At 47.3% G+C, this 21,476-nt stretch overlaps 1 protein-coding gene and 1 non-coding gene across 2 annotated transcripts in view; both read right to left on the bottom strand.

Moving 5' to 3' along the window:
* The window catches only part of SCARB2 (scavenger receptor class B member 2), a 180,997-nt gene that overhangs the window by 90,879 nt on the left and 68,642 nt on the right, over positions 1-21,476 (bottom strand). The window contains exon 7 of the mRNA XM_029599909.1: positions 11,464-11,642. Within this exon, the coding sequence (XP_029455769.1) occupies positions 11,464-11,642 (179 nt within the window). The remainder of the gene's footprint in view (positions 1-11,463; positions 11,643-21,476) is intronic.
* Positions 11,262-11,333, bottom strand: TRNAE-CUC. The gene has a single exon. It is a non-coding gene; the product is annotated as a tRNA-Glu (tRNA).

Genomic DNA, 21,476 nt, shown 5'->3' with positions numbered 1-21,476 from the left:
CACTTAAAGGGGAACTTCAGTGTAACTCGGTCCAACAAGGCTGGGGAGCCATTGACGTTTAGCAGTTCCGATTTTTCCCAATTGACAGAGAACCCCGAGACCCTGCTAAAGGCCTCTAATTCATCGGAAACTGCGCTCAGGGATCGAAGGGGGTCAGTAATAGTGAACAAAATATCATCTGCGAAAAGCGACAGTTTCGAGGTAAACTCTCCAACCTGCACCCCAGTGATTAAGGGATTACTGCGTATGCGGTGGGTAAAGGGCTCCAAAAAGAGGGCAAAGAGCAAGGGCGACAGCGGGCATCCCTGTCTGGTACCTCTACCAACCGCAAACGGAGAGGAATACCCCCCATTAATTTTCAAACAAGCAGTGGGTGCTTCATATAGTTTTTGTATCCAATTAATGAACTTGTCCCCCAAATTGTATAAGCGCAGAGTGTGAAACAAAAATGGCCAATGCACGTAGTCAAAGGCCTTTTCGGCGTCGATAGCTAACAGTAGCATGGGAATATTGTGTGAGCGAGCCCACCCCATGGCAGCTACCGTTTTACGGACATTATCCGATGCCATACGGCCCGGGATGAAGCCAGATTGATCAGGATGTACCAATCCAGGTAAGGACACATTTAACCTATGGGCCAAGATTTTTGCTAATATTTTCATGTCTAAATTAATTAAAGAAATGGGGCGATAAGAGCCGCAGACCGTGGGATCTCGGCCCGGTTTCGCCAGCAGTGTGACCCCCGCCATATTATCTACCTGGGATAGCGATACCGGCCCCTGCAACGAGTTATATAGTGAGACCAGCGGAGGCACCAATAAAGTCATGAATTTTTTATAAAATAAAGCAGTGTAGCCATCCAGTCCGGGCGACTTGCCTAGCTTCAGTGATTTAATGGCCCACGTCACTTCCGCTGCAGTTATATCCCGAGCTAGGAATACCTGGGCCTCAGGTGTGACTTGTGGCAGGGGAGTATTGTGAAAATACGCCTCCAACTCCGCTTGGTGGATATCCATTTTAGGGGCATAAAGCTCCGTATAAAAACGGAGAAAGCGCTGCCTAATGTCAGTATTTGAGGTCAGCATCCTCCCATTTTCATCTTTTAATTTTACAATATTAGTCTGGGCATATTGGACCTTCAATTTGCGGGCTAACTGTCGTCCCGCCTTGTTACCCCCTTCATAATATAGCTGCTTACTGCGAGTCAAATTGTGGGCGATTTGGGCCGCTTCCAGATCCGCCAGGCGTTTGCGCAAGGCATCAATTTGCTCCAATAGGCCATCATCCCCTGTAACTAAATGTGTTCTCCCCAACTGTTGCAAACGCGACAGGATATCAACTTTTTCCCGCTGTCTACAGTGCTTGACATAAGCACCCCTGGCAATAAGCTTGCCGCGCAGCACCGCTTTTAAACAGTCCCATAGTACAACTGGGGAAATATTAGGGGTATCATTCAATTGAAAATATTCCTGAATTTCCCCATATAATTGGGTACAAAATTCCTCCTCCTCGAGGAGACTATCATTAAGCCTCCAGTATTTTTGTCCTTTATCGTACCCAGAGAAATGAAAGTCCATAAATACCGGACCATGATCGGACCAGGTGATAGGGCCCAGTGTCGGGTCAATAACCTGGGTACAGCAGCCCTTATCCACTAACAAGTAGTCGATGCGCGAGTAGGTTTTATGCACTTTAGACAAGAATGTATAATTCCTAAGTTTGGGGTGCCAAACCCGCCACACATCAACCAGTCCATGATGCCGCAGAAAACGGCGGAAAGCCTGACGGTCAGTCCGTCTAGCCGGAGGATTAGAGTGAGAATTGTCTAGGCGTGGGTCTATAGTCAGATTAAAGTCTCCTCCCAAGAGTATATGGCCCTCCGCCCACAGATCAATAAGCTGCGAAAGGCCGTCCAGATAGGCACCCTGTCCCTCGTTAGGTGCATATGAACTAATTAGGGTATACCTGTCCCCTCCAATGGCAATAACCAGTAAGAGATATCGTCCCTCAGGGTCCGTCCGACATAATAATTCTTCATATATCAGATCTTTATGCATAAGTATTCCCACGCCTAAGTACTTTCGAGCCAGTGGCCTAGCCGCCCAGTACTGCCTAGGAAAACTAGGGTGCTTAAGCAGACGCTCATATCTCTTCTTTAAATGGGTTTCTTGTACAAAGGCGATCTTAGTATGATGGAAGTTCAAATCATCAAACAGAGATTGCCGTTTAAGAGGTGTATTCAGTCCCTTTACATTTAGGGACATAACGTTAAAGGCCGTCATGATTTAATAAAGTCATAGGTGAATATCCCAAGAGCTGTCACCTGCGGTCCCTCCCCCTCTACGAAGCTAGTTTGTCTGTAATTCTTTAATATCCAAGCGTCCCCTCTAGCAATATGGCCATAGTAAGTGCTGCCCTCTAACATCCCCTCCCGCTTTCCCCCCTCCCCCACAGCCTGTTCCCTATCCCAGGGCCATGCTGTCTGAATAAGGGAGGAGTCAATCATCCCAGCATAGCCTTTCCCCAAGACATCTTATATTCTAAAAGAAACATGTTCTGACAATTTTGGGACATCCCCAACTTATAAACTGTGTAACTCAGAACCTGAAAACATCACATGGAAACAGACAGAATCATTAGGAAACATTTCAGCAAGAATAAATAGTTCCATAAAGTGAACTTTGAAGGCAAGGACCTGCCCCTGAAACCCAGGCATGTCAAAGCAGCAATGTCACAAAGAGAAAACCTTTTGCCCTCCTCGGGCCATTGGATTCACGCTGCCCAAGCTCAACGCGGAGGGGGTGAATCAGGCTGTCGCCGTAGCCTCCTATCCCCTCTGTTCACCCGTTGCCAGCGTGGAGGTCCCTCCTTTCGCACGGGTGGCTTTGGAAGAGACGATAAACCCAAGATTTCAGGGTAACCTGCGTCACGCAGTATAGTGGAGGCCTCCGCCGGCGTTTTCGCCCTATGTGCTTCACCTGTCAAAGTAAAGTTGAGCCCAAATGGGAACAACCATCTATACCTGATATTTTCTTTTCGGAGAAGATCCGTAATAGGTTTAAAGTCCCTCCGCTTCTTTATTGTGGTGGGTGAGAGGTCTATAAAAATCATGACCTCATGGCCCTGCCATTTCCAGCTAGTTTGCTGCCGGGCGATGCTGGCGATTTTGTCTTTAACAGCAAATTCGTGGTAGCAGGCTATAATATCTTTAGGCAAATTGTTCACACGGGGTCCAAAGACTCTGTGCGCCCGTGCTATTTTCACCTCCACCTCCTGCTCTGTGGAAGCTGTTCCCGCGCCTGCAGCAAGAAGCATGGTGCTAATCTGGACCACAGTATCTATACAGTCCGCGTAGTCAGGTCCCTCCGGAATACCTCTAAACCGGAGATTATGGCGCCTTGACCTGTTTTCTAGGTCTTCCATTTTATTTTGCAAGCGTTCCATTTCTTCTTGCATAGTGTTTAATGTTTCATGCTGCTCCTTGATGTCTACGCTGTTTGCCTCCGCCCTGGTTTCAATTTCAAATAAGCGGCGGCCATGTTCTGCTACGTCCCCTTTGAGCTCCTCGATGGAGGACATAATAGCTTCGGTTTTCGCCGCGATTTCCGCCTTAATTTCAGCGAACCATCCCTTCATGTCCTCCCTTGAAGGAATCACGTTTTCAGCCGCGAGGGTGACCGCCGTCACCGCCTCGAGGTCTGCTGCCTCGGTTCCAGCGCCCGCCATGTTGTTGTCTTGAGGCTCTCCTTCCAGCGGCAGTTTAGTGTACGAGAACTTCTTCAAATCGATCGCTTTCCGCCTATAAGACATCTGCCGGTAAGCCTGGAGGCGTTGGAAGCCTTTGTTGCGCGAAGCGCCGGTCGGGGTGCCCGATGTCAGTTAATTTTGCTGATGTCTGGCGAGAGACTCGGGGTTAGCCAGCCATTTGCTGGGATGACGTCACATCCTCCTTCTTCTTCTTCTTCAACACTTCTGCCTTGCCTTGAATTGGAGTTACTTGCTCCTGGAAATCTCGTCTTCCAGCGCTCAGTCAGGTCTTCGTTGGAGCTCCATGTCTCGTCTGCTTCCTGTGTTCGTGGTTTCCTGATGTTCCATGTCTTCATGTCCTGAGGTTCCTAGTCCAGGCTTCCTGATGTTCCACTTCCTGATGTTTCTGAGGTTCCACCCTCCTTCGCTCATTTCGAGTTCTTCTAACCTTCCGGCTTCTCTGGTTCTCCAGTTGACACCTTGTTGGGGTAAATCCATCTCGTTGGTTCCTGTTCCCGACATTGGAGTTTTCGTCTCAGCTGGATTCCCTTCCTGCGCTTGTCCCACTCTCCGCGTGGTCCGTGACCAGCCTCTCCAGGTTGTGTAGGGCATGCAGTGGGACAGGGTGGTCCGCGACCAGTCCCGCGGGTGGACTGTGTAACGCACCCTGAGAGACAGTGCCAATGTCCGAACCTTCCCAACTTCTCGTCTCGTCCAAGAGTCTTCCAAGTTCCTCGTCTCGTCGAGAGTCTTCTTGTCTCGTCTTGAGTCTTCTGTGTCAAGGCCTCAGTCTGCCTTCATCCTCAGTCCGGCCTGCTGTTTCTTGCCGATACCTAGCGGCAGGTCCGAAAGGGCTGGGAACGGTTGGAGGACTGTTCACTTACCAACATAGTGTTTTTGGTTTCCAGAAGCATGCAGGTCCGGCAGAGGGTCAGACTTCGTCTTCGCCCATGCTGGGACATGCCTCACCAACCCTTGGTGCTGTCTTGGATTCATCTGGGGTCATGCCGAGGCCCAAGGGCACACATTACCCTCAAGTTGGGATCGCTCTCCTAGCGGTCCCCAACATAACAGTTACCGGTATCTTTTCATAGATAGGTTGTTACTGTTTGAGTACTGGCAGTTAGTGAAGTTTTGGTATGGGAGGTTTATTATATTGTAATTCAGTTTATTTATGGCTTTCTGAGGGCCAAGCCTACACCCAATATGCATTCCCATAGGCCTAATTCCATATGGATTCCAAGTGCCCTTTTTTTCTTTTACTTTCTTTGCTGGTTTTTCTAGTTGATACCAAAGCAATGCATGTTAATGTTAATTATATTTTTATCTTAGAATATGCTTGTTCATGCAAAATCTGGTATTATAAGAACCTACTTTTTAATTGTGTGTGGGGAAGATGTGACTGGGAGGGGGTTGACAAGTAGGATTGGGGGCCCATGATTGTAAGATTCTGAAGGGAGCCCTATTGCATGGCCCCCAACCCAGGACTGACATTGCAATGACTGGAGTAAATATAAGTTGGGAGGGGATATAAAATAAGGGAAAAAAGGTGTCTAGTAATTGTGAATAAAGGCGCGTGGCTCCAGGATCTCTATTCTGGTTCCGAATGACCTGGAAGTGCAAAGGAGCAGGAGAAAACTGCTGGGTCAAAACTCCCACCATTTAACAGTATTTCCCAGCTTGTGGTTTTGTATGCTATGTTCAGAGTGAGGGTGCACTTTTTCACTTGGCTATAGATACCAAATGACCTTGCTATGGCTCTGCAAGGTCATATCCCATCATGAGACTTGCTGAACCACACCTCTGTAATAGCAATAATATCCAAAGCAGCTTCCTCCATTAGGGCTTGCAGATCTGGAACTTTATTGCCCAGACTACAAGGATTTGTGCTCAAGGCTTTCCAGCTTTTCTTCCTTGGTTTGATGCTCATCCTGGACTCCTTTTCTGCTCTTTTGGTTAAGAGTGGACTATTTTGCTGATTAGCAGGATCATTCATCAAAATGCATTATGGCGTTAACACACACGATAAGGCATTAACACGTGTGTTAATGTCATAACGCATGCGATAATTGTGTTACTGCATGGCATGAATGCAAATTTTTTTAAAGGAGTGGGATTGGGGAGGGATAAATTAAAATAAGGGGCAATATCGCACTGTGCGATTTTAATGCTGGAAATAACTACACCTTTTTCCTGGCGTTGAGCTGTGCGATATGCCTGAAACAGCAGTAATGCAATTTGTGTTAAAGATTGCAAACTGCATTTCGGCCATTTCTGAGCTAGGGAGAGAGATTCTCTGAGGAGGCCTTCACAGTATTCAACTATTTATATCACTAAAGGAGGGCTATCTAATAGCTCGAGGTGAGGTGTTGGTAGTGGTTTAGGGGCCAGTTTTAGAAGCAGCAGAGTGAGACGTACGAACAGCACAGTACACCAAGGTGAAGATTTGACGTCATTTGAAGTGAGGAAAGTCTCACAAAGATGAGATTTCTACTATGTTATCTCGCCCTAGCTTGATGGCCCCCATCAAATCATGTCTATATAAATTTTTTGTGATTTTAATCTAACAGTTTCCATGATTTTTCCAGGCACTGAAGACAGGCTCACCAGTCTATAATTTCCTGGATCATCTCTGGATCCCTTTTTAAATATAGGTGTTACCTTCGTCATCTTCCAATCTTCAGGTACATCGATTTAATGATAGGTTACAAAATTTTACTAATAGCTCTGAAATTTAATTTTTTAGTTCTTTCAGAACCCTGGGGTGTATACCAGGTGATTTACTACTCTTCAGTTTCCAAGAAGTACAAAGGTAGGTGATCTATAAAAGCCGTTAGGAAATACAAAGAGAATGGATGCCTCTGTCTTTTTCAATTTCTTTATTGAAGTGGAGACGTATAAGAATACTACAGCCTGACTCTGGTTCCACTGTTTCGCTGTTCTCACAACGGCTGCCTCAGGGGCTTAGATATACATTCATGGACTCGTGACGGTAAAACAAGCCGTACGCTTGTTTTTCAATTTTATTTTTGTCTATGTAATCTGCAAAAGTATTAAATCTTGTCACTTGTACAGTGAATCATATTCTTGTGTATATGTTGTGTCTGTTAGCTCCTTGCAGTACACATCCGGATTTGGGTCTCCACTTATAATAGCTATTATATAGCGAAACTTGGCCAGAGTCAGGCTGTAGTATTCTTATACTTCTCCACTTCAATAAAGAAATTGAAAAAGACAGAGGCATCTATTCTCTTTGTATTTCCTACTCTTCAGTTTGTCAATCAGGCCTACCACATCTTCCAGGTTCACCATGATTTGGTTCAATTGATCTGAATAATCACCCATGAAACCCTTCTCCGGAACGGGTATCACTCCAACATCCTCTTTAGTAAACACAGAAGCAAAGAAATCGTTCAATCTTCTCTAAGTACCCCTTTAACACCTTGATTATCCAATGATCCAACTGACTCCTTTGCAGGTTTTCTGCTTCAGATATATTTTTAAAAGTTTTTGCCTCTATAACAAACTTCTTTTCAAATTTTCTCTTAGCCTGTCTTCTCAATGTCTTACATTTAACTTGCCAATGCTTATGGTTTATCCTATTTTCTTCTGTTGGATCCTTCTTCCATTTTTTGAGTGAAGATCTTTTGGCTAAAATAGCCTCTTTCACCTCACCTTTTAACCGTGCTGGTAATAGTTTTGCTTTCCTTCCACCTTTCTTAATGCATGGAATACATCTGATCTGTGTTTCTAGGATGGTATTTTTTTTTAACAATGTCAATGCCTGTTGCACAATCTTTACCTTTGTAGCTGCACCTGTTTTTTCTAACTATTTTTCTCATTTTATCAAAGTTTCCCTTTTGAAAGTTTTGTGCTAGAGCCGTGGATTTACTTACTGTCCCCCTTCCAGTCATTAATTCAAATTTGATATTATGATCACTATTGCAGGCGGCCCCATCACTGTTACCTCTCTCACCAAATCCTGTGCTCCACTGAGAAAAAGATCTAAACTTGCTCCCTCTCTCGTTGATTCTTGAACCAATTGCTCCATAAAATCATCTTTTATTCCATCCAGGAAATTTCTCTCTCTAGCATGCCCTGTTTCACTTACCCAGTCAATATTGGGGTAATTGAAATCTCAGTTCAATCGGTGCAAGAAAGTATATAATCCCATTGAAGATTCAAAAGAGTTATTTATTCGACTTCAGAAGATCACAGTTCATTTATGAAAATCAGGCAACTCCATTTAAATACAATCGGGAAAGATTTAAAGTCCCCCGACACGGTCCGTGTTTCGCGGGAGCTGCATCGGGAGGGACCATGGTAGTTTATAATCTACAATAAAATGACATTTATAAACAATAGGATATACAAGGCTGCAAATACAAAGTGAAAAGTGGGCAGCACTCCCCTTGTGGCCACTGTACGATGTGTCAACACACAGAAGTATGCACAGAATTTACACATCCTCAGACAGGTCGGGTATTTAAATTACTCTTTAACACAGATTGTACCACCAGGGGGGTTGTGTATGTAGTGAAATGCCCCTGCCCGCTATTATATGTGGGTAAAACTTCCCGCATGATTAAGACTAGAATTATAGAACATTGTAGCAACATTAGGTCCTCCAGAATCGATGAGCCTTTAGTTTCTCATTGGCTCCAGGCCAGTCATCCTATTGGTGCCCTTTCTTTTCTAGTACTGGAGGTGGTCTCTAGCCCCCAACGAGGGGGAGACTACGCTGGGATCCTCGGTCGAAAAGAGCAACGTTGGATTTTTACTTTGAATACAGTATCTCCTAATGGCCTCAATAAAGAGATAGAATGGCACTTGTTCTATTAATTAACCTACATGTGTGTCAGTGGGCCCGTCATAGCATCTCGCGAGAGAGAATTTCTCCTTCGCGCCTTTTCTGTCTTTAAATGGCTGTCACTGTCAAAGGACGCTTGCGCTCCTATGGTGAATCTTAAAATAACATTTAAAGGTACGTTGTGAAATTTTTATATTCCTCTTTTCACTTTGTATTTGCAGCCTTGTATATCCTATTGTTTATAAATGTCATTTTATTGTAGATTATAAACTACCGTGGTCCCTCCCGATGCAGCTCCCGCGAAACACGGACCGTGTCGGGGGACTTTAAATCTTTCCCGATTATATTTAAATGGAGTTGCCTGATTTTCATAAATGAACTGTGATCTTCTGAAGTCGAATAAATAACTCTTTTGAATCTTCAATGGGATTATATACTTTCTTGCACCGATTGAACTGAGTACTTGCTTATGTGCAAGGTTAGCTTCTATGTAATACTGGTAATTGAAATCTCCCATTATTACTGCACAACCAGTTTGGTTAGCTTCCCTAATTTCTCTTAGCATTTCACTGTCTGTCTCACCATTTTGGCCAAGTGGACGGTAGTATACTCCTATCAATATTCTCTTCCTCAACAAACAAAGGATTTCTATCTATAAAGATTCAATTATATATTTAGTCTCATACAGGATCTTTATCCTGTTGGACTCTATGCCAACCTGAACATAAAGCGCCACCCAATAACAACATGCTCCTCTTTGTCATTGCGATATAATTTGTACCCTGTATAGCACTATCCCATTGGTTATCCTCTTTACACCATGTCTCTGAGATGCCAATTAAGCCTATGTCATTATTCATTGCTATACACTCTAATTCTCCCATCTTACTTCTTAGACTTCTGGCATTAGCATACAAACATTTCAAAGTGTGTTTTTTGTTTGTATTTACATTCTGCTTTTCAGCTAACAGGGATAAATTGGAATCCTTTAGCTCAGGTGAGTTTTAATTATAGGTACTTGGATTAATTTTTATTATTAATGGAATCTCTCTGTTGGGATTCCCTAACTCTAATGCATCATTAGTATCTTTTGAAGATACCTCCCTCTGAACCATGCGCTGCTGAGCGACTGTCAGCTTTCCCCTTTGTTCTAGTTTAAAAGCTGCTCTATCTCCTTTTTAAAGGTTAGCGCCAGCAGCCTGGTTCCACCCTGATTAAGGTAGAGCCCATCCCTTCGGAAGAGATTCCCCCTTCCCCAAAAGGTTTTCCATTTCCTTACAAAATTGAATCCCTCTTCCTTGCACCATCGTCTCATCCACGCATTAAAACTCTGGAGCTCTGCCTGCCTCTGGGGACCTGCACATGGAACAGGGAGCATTATTTATTTATTTATTATTTATCGAGTTTTATATACCGTCGTTCGGTTTCGCCATCACAATGGTTTACAAAGTTACGATGTTTAACATTTCAGAGAATGCTACCCTGGAGGTTCTGGATTTCAGCTTTCTACCTAAGAGCCTAAATTTGGCTTCTAGAACCTCCCTCCCACATTTTCCTGTGTTGTTGGTGCCCACATGTACCACAACAGCCAGCTCCTCCCCATCACGGTCTAAAATCCTATCTAGGTGACGCGTGAGGGCTGCCACCTTTGCACCAGGTAGGCATGCTACCAGGCAATCCTCATGGCCACCAGCTACCCAGCTGTCTACATTACTAATAATCGAATCACCAGCTATGATGGCCAACCTAACCCTTGCCTCCTTGGCAGAAGCCCTGGGAGAGACATCCTTGGTGTGAGAGGACAAGGCACCACCTGGAAAGCAGGTCCTTGCTACAGGATAATTTCCTGCTGTACCAGGTTGATGCTCTCCGATCATGAGACCTTCCTCTTTCAAGGCAGCACCAGGGATGCCAAACTGGAGTTGGGAATTGGCTACTATGTCCCTGAAGGTCTCATCTATATACCTCTCTGTCTGCCTCAGTTCCTCCAGGTCTGCCACTCTAGCCTCCAGAGATTGGACTCATTCTCTGAGAGATAGGAGCTCTTTGCATTGGATGCACATGTACAATTTCTCACTGGCGGGTAAAAAAAATCATACATCAGATGTATGATTTTTTTTTACCCGCAGCAGTGAGAAATTTACCCGCAGCAGTCCAGCAGCAAGAGGCCCCCCTCTTGCTGCTGGACTGCTGCCTTCATCTTAATTTTGTTCAGTTCCTAGTTAAGTTTTAGGTTCCTATGAGAGTAGGACTGCGTACAATTAGGGTCCTTTAAATGTATTAGTGTTTTCACTATACATCTGGTAGTAACCTATAAGGGAATGATCAAACTCTTGATAAGGTGTGGGGAATTTCTGAGTTAAAGTTAAAAGGCTGATTTTTTAAAATTTTGTATTTTATTTTTTTTATTTTTTAAGTGTGAAAGTGACACTTGCCTATAAATTAAAGGATGAGCTAGGGGTGGATGGGAGGGTTGGGAAATCCAAACACAAACTTCTGTTTGTTGCCTAACTTTCTGACTACCTATTTAAAACAATATACATGAACACACTAAATAACTTACCCCAGTAGTTTACTTCTCCCCAGTACTTTTAAGTTTTAAAAATTTTTTCCAAGCAGAACTTACCACCAGCCACCACAAGGTGATCCTCTCCTCTCAGTGCTTCCACTGGATTGTGTCAAAAGTGCTCCTAACTAGAACCCATTCCCATACCAGGAGTCGAACCTGGGCTGCCTGGATGAGAACCAGGAATCCTCACCACTAGACCATATGGGACCAAGTGAACAGCAAGTTGTCTTTCTTTTTTTTTATCAATTATCTTAGTTTGGCTATTGAAGGCCTCCAATAGCCTCTTATTAACCAGGGAAGCGAACAGAGGAAAAACTCCTGCCCCACTTTTGCTTACCTTGCTTACACACACTGATGTTCAGAACACCTGAGCGGAGGCAGTTTCCTGCTGGGACACAGAATCCGGCATTCTCTGGGTTCACAGACGCATTAGCAAATAACTTGGATGGCGGGACAAAGCGGTAGACAGGGATGCCCTTCACACTTTGAGAACTTTGGTAGGTTAAGGATGCAGATCTGCAAAGGTAGACAGAATGCACTTAACTGAATCTGGGAGGTACAGCAAGGTATGCATAGCATCATCACATTCAGCTGTCTGGACAGGGAGGATCTGCACTGTGAACCTCATATTACAACCGATGCATGCTTGGTCACATATGATAATGTCTGCCCCAGGTTGACTGCATAAAGGAAGAAAATAAAAGCAACAACAGATCAAGGTTAAAATAACAGCAGTTCTCCTAGGACAAGCAGTATGGTAGTTCTTACACATAGGTGACATCATCCGATGGAGCCCAGCAAGAAAAGCTTATGAGCATGCCCAGCATGCCACTATCCACATGTCCTCGCGGGGGCCCTCTTCAATCTCTCATTTTCTGTGGAACTATCGTCTTGCGGTTGTGGAGCTCATGCTCTTTTCTTCTAGGAAAACATTTTTTCTGCGCCATTTCTTCCGGCTTTGGTTAGCTGGCAGCGTGGTAAGTTTCTACCTTCTGTGCAGTGGATTCCCGGTAGCAGTGTCTTTCGGGAGCTGAAAGTAATTGACCGATCATTGGCTAGTTTTTCCACATAGCGTCATCAGATTTTCTTCAGTGTCTGTGTGCCCTTGGACTATGTACCTTACAGATCCGCACAAGGAGCGTATCCTTTGCCTGGGGGTATCACATGATGTTCAGGGGTGATGGTTTTGCAACCAAATGACCCCCAAGGGCCAGCGCGCCTGCCTGGACAAGATGGAGAAGCTGTTCGGGTTCAGCAAGTTTGAACCCTCAACACCTGTGTCGGGGGCATGAATACTAAAGGGCTGGGGGGAACAGATGGACACCAATCCCTGGGTGTCCACCCCTCGGCCGGGGCCACCGGTGGAATGGGGTGCTGGGGATCGGCCTTCATCCGTCTCCTCTCGCTTGAAATCTGGATAGTTTCCTTCGTCCTTGGTGCCAGGGAAAGACCAGGCCGAGCATTGTGGGAAACCCCGAGCACATTGCCACCGGTCTCCATCCTCACACGGTGCCATGCATTGGCTGGCACTGGCTCCTGCTGTGATGCCCCCAAAGTGATCCTGCAGCGAGGAGGTATTGCCCTCCATCAAGGCCGGTGGTCTGAGGTGTTCCCAACAGATTCTGGTGCTGGACACTGATCTCCTTTGGGGCTCCAAGGGAGAGACCTGGCCTCGCCTCTTCCTTCTCAGTCTGTCCTGTCGTCATCGGCCTTTGAGGAGGAGCTGGAAATCCGGGTGCATTTGGTGGTTGTTCAAGCCCTGCAAGGCATCAAGCCACCCACCCTGCCAAGCCATCCACCAACGCCGGAGCCTGTACCTTCATTGTCGGCACCACTGTTGGAGCACCTCGACTTTCTTCTCGGCGCTCTCCCCACACAGCCAATGCCGGTGCCTAGGCCATCGATGCCCCCATTGGCCACCATTGCCGCCTCCTACCGATGCCATTCCCATTGCGGGTTCCTCTGAGGAGGCCAAGAGCACCGTTGAGGCCCACAATTCCATGGCCAGTGTTGCCTGGTCTAATTCCAATGCCCTCGGTGCCCAAGCCACTGGGCCTGGGAAAGCTCCCCCCCCCCCCCCCCAAGTGTCTCCAGGCAGTCTTAGTAACGATGATATCCGGGATGACCCTTGAAGGGGGATGATACCTCAGAGTCTTACTCTGTTGACCTTCCCTCAGACCAGTCTCCTCCAGAGGAGCCGCACCAGTCCCCGCTGGAGGATTTAACTTTTGTTGGTTTTGTGTGGCCCATGGCTGAAGCCATTCCATTCCATCTTCTTACAGAAAAGGATGTCAGGCACAAAATGCTGGAGGTTCTCCAGTTCGTGGATGCCCCTAAGGAGGTAGTGGCTGTTCCAGTCCATGAGATTTTCAAGGACTTACTCCTTAGGATCTGGGAACATCCCATCTCTGTGCTTCCAGTGAATAGGAAGGCCGATGCAGTATACCTAATCCAGCATGCTATGAGGTCTGAGAAGCATAAGCTCCCACACCAGTTGGTGGTGGAGTCCGCCCTTAAAAAGGCCAAGCATTCTCACACCCATGCCTCTGCCCCACCAGGATGGGAAAACAGGGCCCTGGATGCGATGGGTAGGAAGGTGTTTCAGGGTACCATGTTGATAGCCTGCATCTTACCAGCTTTATATGACGCAATATTCTTGGAACCTCTGGAAGCAGATCCAGGACCTGACTTGAGTGCCTGCCCTAACAGCAGCAGGGCGCTTTTTCAGCAGTCATCCAGCAGGGTCTTGTGGCAAGCATGAGGTGCACTCCACCTATGATGCGTTTGAGACACCGGCGAGGGTGTTAGCTGTAGGAATTGATGACAGTCTGATGGCCTGGCTTCAGGCCTCGGATCTCCGCTCAGAGGTGCAGGAGAGGCTTGCGGACCCTGCCATGTACTGGCGAAAACCTTTTTGGTGATAAGGTGAGGGATGCTGTGGCTCAGTTAAAGGATCATCATGAGACCCTGCAGCATCTCTCTGCCAGTATATTTGACCCATCATCCTCAGCCAGAAAGTTCTCACAACAGGACCCAAGAAGTTCCTTTTATAACCAGAGGAAATGCTTCCCTCACGCTTCTTGCGCTCGGTCCCAGTGGGGGAGCTCTAGGGCCCATCCTAGACAGCAGCGGGCCCCTAGGCCTCAACTGGCACCCCAGGCAAGCCCCGCTACAGGGTTTTGACTGGCTGCGAGGGAGTGTAAATCAACCACCTGTACCCTTGACACATGACCCTCCATTCAGGGGCCGATTGCAGTTCTTTTGGGACCATTGGCCCAGAGTTACCTCAGACTGGTAGGTTCTGTCCATCATCAAAGGGCACTGACTGAACTTCCTGGGTGTTCCTCCAGACTCTCCCCAATGCCCCTCTTGGGGTCAGTTCTCACATCAGGAAATACTCATGGAGGCAACCCCCAGGAGTGGGGGTTCTACTTCCGATATTTCCTGATTCCAAAGAGAACAGGGGGACTTTGTCCTATCCTAGACTTGAGAGCCTTGAACAGCTTTCTAAAAAGAAAAAAGTTCAAGATGGTCTCTCTGGGCACCCTGATTCCCCTCCTACACAGAGGAGACTGGATTTGCTCCCTCAACTTAGACGCCTACACCCACATTGAGAAATTCCAAGGTCACAGGAAGTATTTCCAGTTTATGGTGGGCAAGCGACACTTTCAGTACAGGGTGTTGCCATTCGGCCTGGCATCAGCCCCATGCATCTTCACCAAGTGTCTGGCAGTAGTGAGTGCGCAACTCCACAGGTTTGGGGTGCAGGTGTTCCCCTACCTGGACGACTGGCTTGTCAAGCACCCCATCCAGGAGGGAATGGTGCAGTCCCTACGCTTGACTATTCGGGTGTTCCTGGGGTTTATCAACTACCCAATGTCCCATATTGACCTTCTGCCTCTACTGAGCTTCATTGGTGCCTGATTGGACATGGCTCAGGTCCGAGTGTTTCTTCCCTGCGATGGGGCGTGCCGGTTCATATCCACTGTGGGAAGGGTCCACTAGAGCCAGCAAATTTCCGCATGCCGCATGTTGCACCTCTTGGGACACATGGCCGTGACCGTCCATGTTACTCCCTTCGCTTGCTTACATATGCACAGAGCTCAATGGACCTTGCGATCCCAGTGGTGGCAGGCCACCCAGGATCTCCGTGTCCGTATCCATATTACTCCACCTCTCCGATCTCCTTGGCTTGGTGGAAGAGTCTTTCCAACTTGGAGCAGGAGGTGCCTTTCCAGAATTCCCCTACCCAGATTATGCTTACTAAGAATGCATCCAACCTGGGGTGGGGTGCCTTATGGAGGAGCTCTGTACCCATGGGCTGTGGTCTGCCCAGGAAACCGTGTCAAATCAACTTCCTGGAGCTCTGTGCGGTCCGGTATGCGCTCTGGGCATTCTGCTGATTCACAGAGTAGTCTTGATCCAGACCGACAAGCAGCTGGTGATGTGGTATATCAACAAACAGGAAGGTATGAGGTTGTTCCTCCTGTGCCAAAAACAGCTCAGTTCTGGTCTTGGGCTCTGACCCAGGGTATGGTGCTCAGAGCCATGTACCTAGCCGGGACAGAGAATATGGTGGCGGATAGGCTGAATCGAGCCTTCTGACCCCACGAGTGGTCCCTAAAACAAGAAGCGGTGGATCAGATTTTCCACCTCTGGGGGACCCTGGATCTGTTTGCATCCCCCTGCAACAGGAAGATGGATCAGTTCTGCTCCCTGTAAAGGAGGGATTGCAAACTAGCCTAAGATGCCTTTGCCCTCCATTTGGGCATGGGCCTTCTGTACGTGTATCCTCCGCTTCACCTAGTGATGAAGACTCTTCTGAAGCTCTGACAGGACAGGGGAACTATGATCCTCCTAGCCCTTCATTGGCCAAGGCAGATCTGGTTCCCGATCTTACGGGATCTCTCCCTCCGGGAACTGATCAGTCTGGGGACCTCATCACGCAGGACCTCCCAGAACTCATCACAGGGGAGGCTGTGCCATCCCAAACTCTGGACCTTGTCCCTAACGGCCTAGATGTTGAGAGGTTGATTCTGCAGCCCCTCAACCTCTCTGATGATGTGTCTCGGGTCCTGGTGGCTTCCAGGAAGCCTTCCACTAGGAAGTCTTATGGCCTGAAGTAGAAGAGGCTTTCCATCTGGCGTGAGCACCGCAGCCTGGTTCCATTCTCCTGCTCCACACCGAAGCTGCTTGATTACCTCCTGCTTCTTTCAGATGCTGGCTTAAAGACCAACTCTGTTATGGTACACCTGAGTGCGATTGGTGTCTACCACTGGGGTGTGGATGGTTCACTCATCTCTGTGCAACCCACTGTGGGTTGCTTTATGTGGGGTCTGTTTCAGTTGAAGCCTCCCCTGCAGCCTTCTGCGGGGTCCTGGAATCTTAAGGTAGATTTTCAAAGATGCGCGCGAGCGCCCATGGACTATTACTTAACATTTCTATAGTGCTACACGACAAACACAGCGCTGTAAAAACATACAAGACAGTCCCTGTTCAATAAAGCTTACAATTTAATAAGACAAACAATCAGGACAAGAGACTTGAGGTATCAAGACAATAGTTAAAAAGAAAAGAAAGTTAGTTAACAAGACTAAAAACACACAATCAGTGGTTTCCAAAAAGGTGGGTCTTTAGCTGAGATTTAAACACAGCAAGAGAAGGAGCATGACGTACCAGTTCAGTAAGACTATTCCAAACATATGGCGCAGCCAGGTGGAAAGCAAGGAGTCGGGAATTGGTGGTAAAGGAGAAGGGCACAGATAGGCATGACTTGTCCAAAAAGCGAAGTGCACGAGGAAGCGTGTACAGAGAGATAAGAGGAGAGGTAGTGAGGCGCTGCAGACTGAAGGCATTTGTAGGTAAGAAAGAGGAGCTTGAACTGTATGCAGTAGTGGATAGGGAGCCAATGCAGTGACTTTAGAAGAGGGGTTATTATGTGAGTGCAGTGACATTGGCGAAAGATAAGTCGTACAGCTAAATTCAGGACAGATTGCAGTGGAGAGACATGGCTTGCGAGGAGACCTGAGAGCAACAGGTAGAAAAAGTTTAAGTGAGAGGAGATGAGAGAGTGGATAAGTGTTCTGGTAGTGTGTTCATAAAGGAAAATATGGATTTTGGCAACGTTATAAGAAAGAAACAGGATGTTTTAGCAGAATTTTGTATATGCAAAAAGAGAGGAGAGGAGGGAATTGAAAAGGCTGATGGGACCGGAATGACGACAGTTTTATCCACAGAAACAGAAAAAAAGAGGAAGAGGGAAGGTGGGCTTAGGGGAAAAGATAAGGAGCTCCATCTTGGCTATGTTGAGTTTAAGGTGGTGGCGGGACATCAGACAAGCAGGCCAAAATCCAGGACTGGATTTCTGATAAAATTTCTGATGAAGAAAGAGATCTGGGTGTCATCAGTATAAAAATGGTATTGAAAGCCATGGTATTGAAAGCCATGAGAGGAAATCAGAGCACCAAGAGAATTAGAATATAGTGAGAAGAGAAGAGGGCCCAGGACGGAGCATACCATTTGATAATAAAATGGCAATAGAGAAGGAAACACCAGAGGAAATGCTATAAGTGCAATGGGAGAGGTAAGAAGAGAACCAAGATAGGACAGGATCCTGAAATCCAAATGAGGACAGAGTATCAGTGTAAAAAGCAGCAGACAAGTCAAGAAGGATAAGGACAGAGTACAGACTTTTGGCTTTAGCCATAAACAGGTCATTGGAAAAGCTGGCAAGGGCTGTGTCAGTTGAATGCACAGGGTGAAAACCAGACTGGAGTGGATCAAGAATGGCTCGAGATGTAAGAGAATCAAGTCTGCAGTGGTAAACAGCAAGTTCAAATAGTTTGGAGGCAAAAGGGAGAAGGGAGATAGGACGATAGTTGGCAGGACAGGTATGATTACAGCACGTTTGAAGGAAGCAGGAGCAGTAGAAGTGGAGAGTGACAGATTGAGGATGTGAGAGATGGAAGGCATGACTGCAATGGATATGGAGATGAGGAATCGGACAGGGTCAGAGGAACAAGTAGTGAGTTTGGAGGAAGAGAGAAGATGAGCAGTTTCCTCCACTGTGACTTCAGGAAAGGAGGAGAGCGGTGGAGGCTAGGGAAAGGGTAGAGAAAAGAAGTAGGGAGAGGCAGGTAAAGGTATCCCCAGAGTGCAAGCGCAGGAACAATATAAATTTGAGAAATCAGGTGAAGTTGGAAAATTCTTTACGATACAGGAATCACACAGGATAATTTTTAAAAGAAAACGTATATGTAACACACTATTGTAACAATTTTCAAAAGTCCATTTACCTGTGTTAAGTGTACTTAATGTGGGCAAAATCTATTGACAATTCAATAGCATATAGTGTAGCGGGAAAACCAGCACACCAAAACAACCCTAAAACCCACCCCGAACCTTTAAAACAAATCCCCCACCCTCCCGAACCCCCCCAAAATGTTTTAAATTACCTGGGGTCCAGTGGGGGGGTCCCGGCACGATCTCCAGCTCTCCAGCTCTCTGGCTGCGTTGAGAAATGGCGCCGGTGGCCCTTTGCCCTTATCATGTGACAGGGCAAAGGTAGCACCGGCGCCATTTTGGTTCCTGGCTCCCGACGTCACGTGTCCAGGAGATCGCTCCCGGACCCCGCTGGACCCCCAGGGACTTTTGGCCAGCTTGGGGGGGCCTCCTGACCCCCACAAGACTTGCCAAAAGTCCAGCGGGGGTCCGGGAGCGACCTCCTGCACGCGGGCTGTATTGCCAATCTTCAAAATGGCGCCGGCGCTACCTTTGCCCTCACTATGTCATACGGGCGACGGAGGCCCCCCCAAGCTGGCCAAAAGTCCCTGGGGGTCCAGCGGGGGTCCGGGAGCGATCTCCTGGACGCGTGACGTCGGGAGCCAGGAACCAAAATGGCGCCGGCGCTACCTTTGCCCTGTCACATGATAAGGGCAAAGGGCCACCAGCGCCATTTCTCAACACAGCCAGAGAGCTGGAGATCGTGCCGGGACCCCCCCCAATGGACCCCAGGTAATTTAAAACATTTTGGGGGGGGGTTCGGGAGGGTGGGGGATTTGTTTTAAAGGTTCGGGGTGGGTTTTAGGGCTGTTTTGGTGTGCCGGTTTTCCTGCCCTCCCCCGATTTACGATTTAAAAAAACAAACAAAACAAACCACAACGATCAGATTTCCCTCCCCCCCCCCAGCCAAAATCGATTGTTAAGACGATCGATCACACGATTCACACCCCTAATAACCAGTCATAGTTCTAATTTTAAATACTGCTCAGCACATATGAGGAAGGGCTCTACTGGTTTACGTGGTCTCTGAAGGCGATCCTAAAAGTCTTGAGAGATTTTTTGAATTCCTTAGGGTCAGCTACGCTATGAAGTTAAGAAACAGAAAGCCAAATATTAAAAAAAAAAAAAAAAAAAAGCGCCATATCCTCCACTATCTACTTCGGTAAATCAGTAAAACAGATGTTGAGCAGAACTCCCAAACCCCCCTTTCCCCACAAGCCCTCAAAGATTTCAGGCCCGCTCTAGTCCCATCTTAACCACTCCTATTCAAAACCCCCCTGGCCCAATCTGGCACTCCTCAAAGCCTCCACAGTTGCCAGGAGTGCAGTACAATCATACCGATCCCAGAAGCATCCATTTTGATAGTCTAAGCCACCAGTGTAGTTGTTAAGCTTATCTTCTGACAGTATTGCTGGATGCTGCCAGGAATGGTACAATTGTAATATACTTCCAGCGGTTGTGGGTTTTGGGGGTTCCAAGTCGGGTGGGAATTAAGAGGGGGCCTGGAAAGCGCAGTTGCTTAACTGTAACAGGTGTTCTCCTAGGACAGCAGGATGTTAGTCCTTATATGTGGGTAACATCATCTGATGGAGCCCGGCATGGAAAAATTTTGTCAAAGTTTCTAGAAGCTTTGACCAGCACATCGAGCATGCCCAGCCTGCTGCTATCCACGCGTCCATGCGAGTTCCTCTTCAGTCTCATAACATAGAAAAAAACGAGCAATAAAATAAAACAAACCAGAAGGAGAAACCAACTCCAAGGCTGTTGGGCGGGATTCCTGAGAACTAACATCCTGCTGTCCTAGGAGAACACCTGTTACAGGTAAGCAACTGTGCTTTCTTCTAGGACAAGCAGGATGGTAGTCCTCACATGTGGGTGAATACCAAGCTCCAGGCTGTGTCCACGAACAGTGAGACCAACAGGTGCCAGACAAAGTGCCAACGGGCACAACAATAACTGCGGCTCTGTTGGTCAGCAAGAGATTGCCTGGCTCCCACCAGGGGCACAAAGCAGGAAGAGTTGGGTTCAGGTCTGGAAAAGATTGCACAGGATGGATTGACCAAAGGTACTGTCCTGACGCCCATCCTTGTCCAAGCAGTAGTGAGCTGCAAACGTGTGAAGAAAACTCCACGTTGCGGCCCGGCAAATTTCAACGATGGGGCTGCTCGCAGATGAGCCACCGATGTCACCATGGGTAAGCAGATTTTATCCGCCAACTAGTTGGATAAAGTCTGCTTACCCACCACCATTCCCAACCTATTGGTATTGAAAGACACAAAGAGCTGGGTGGACTGCCTGTGACTAGCTGTGCAATTTAAATAGAAAGCCAAGGCCCTCTTGCAGTCCAGAGTATGAAAGGCCCGTTCCCCTGGGTGGGAATGAGGCCTAGGAAAAAAAGGTGGGTAAAACGATGGGCTGATTAAGGTGAAAATCAGTCACAACCTAGGCAGGAACTTAGAGTGTGTACACAAGACAACACGATTGTGAAAGAACCTCATGTATGGCAGGGTATGTAACCAAGGCCTGAAGCTCACTGACCCTACGAGCCAAAGTAATCGCCACCAGGAATATAACTTTCCAGGTGAGGAACTTCAGGTCACAGGAACACAGCAGCTCAAAGGGAGGATGCATGAGCTGTGCCAGGACAAATTTGAAGTCCCAGGATGTAACAGGAGGCCAAAGAGGGGGCTTCAACTGGAGCAGGCCCCGTCATAAAGTGACCTACTAAAGGCTGCACCAATATGGGCATGCCAGCGACACCTCAATGGTACACACTTGCAGCGCTGAGAAGAACCCTGATTGAGCTGGTTTGAAGCCCAGACTCGGAAAGGTGCCACAAGTAGTCCAACAGCTGGGGAAGGGGGCATGTGAATGGATCCAAGCCCACTAGATGGAGAATCTTCTCCACTTCAAACTGTGGGACTTCCTGGTGGAAGGTTTCCTGGAAGCCACCAGCACCTGGGAGACACTGTCCGAGAGGGCCAAGGGCGTAAGGACTAAGTACTCAACATCCAAGCCATTAGGGCCAATGCCCGGAGGTTTGGATGGCGCAGGGTGCCCTGGTTCTGG

Source organism: Rhinatrema bivittatum, chromosome 1 (genome assembly GCF_901001135.1).
Source record: "Rhinatrema bivittatum chromosome 1, aRhiBiv1.1, whole genome shotgun sequence".
Lineage (NCBI taxonomy): Eukaryota > Metazoa > Chordata > Amphibia > Gymnophiona > Rhinatrematidae > Rhinatrema > Rhinatrema bivittatum.
The sequence above is the reverse complement of the archived record's forward strand: the minus strand, read 5'-3'. Positions and strand labels throughout refer to the sequence as shown.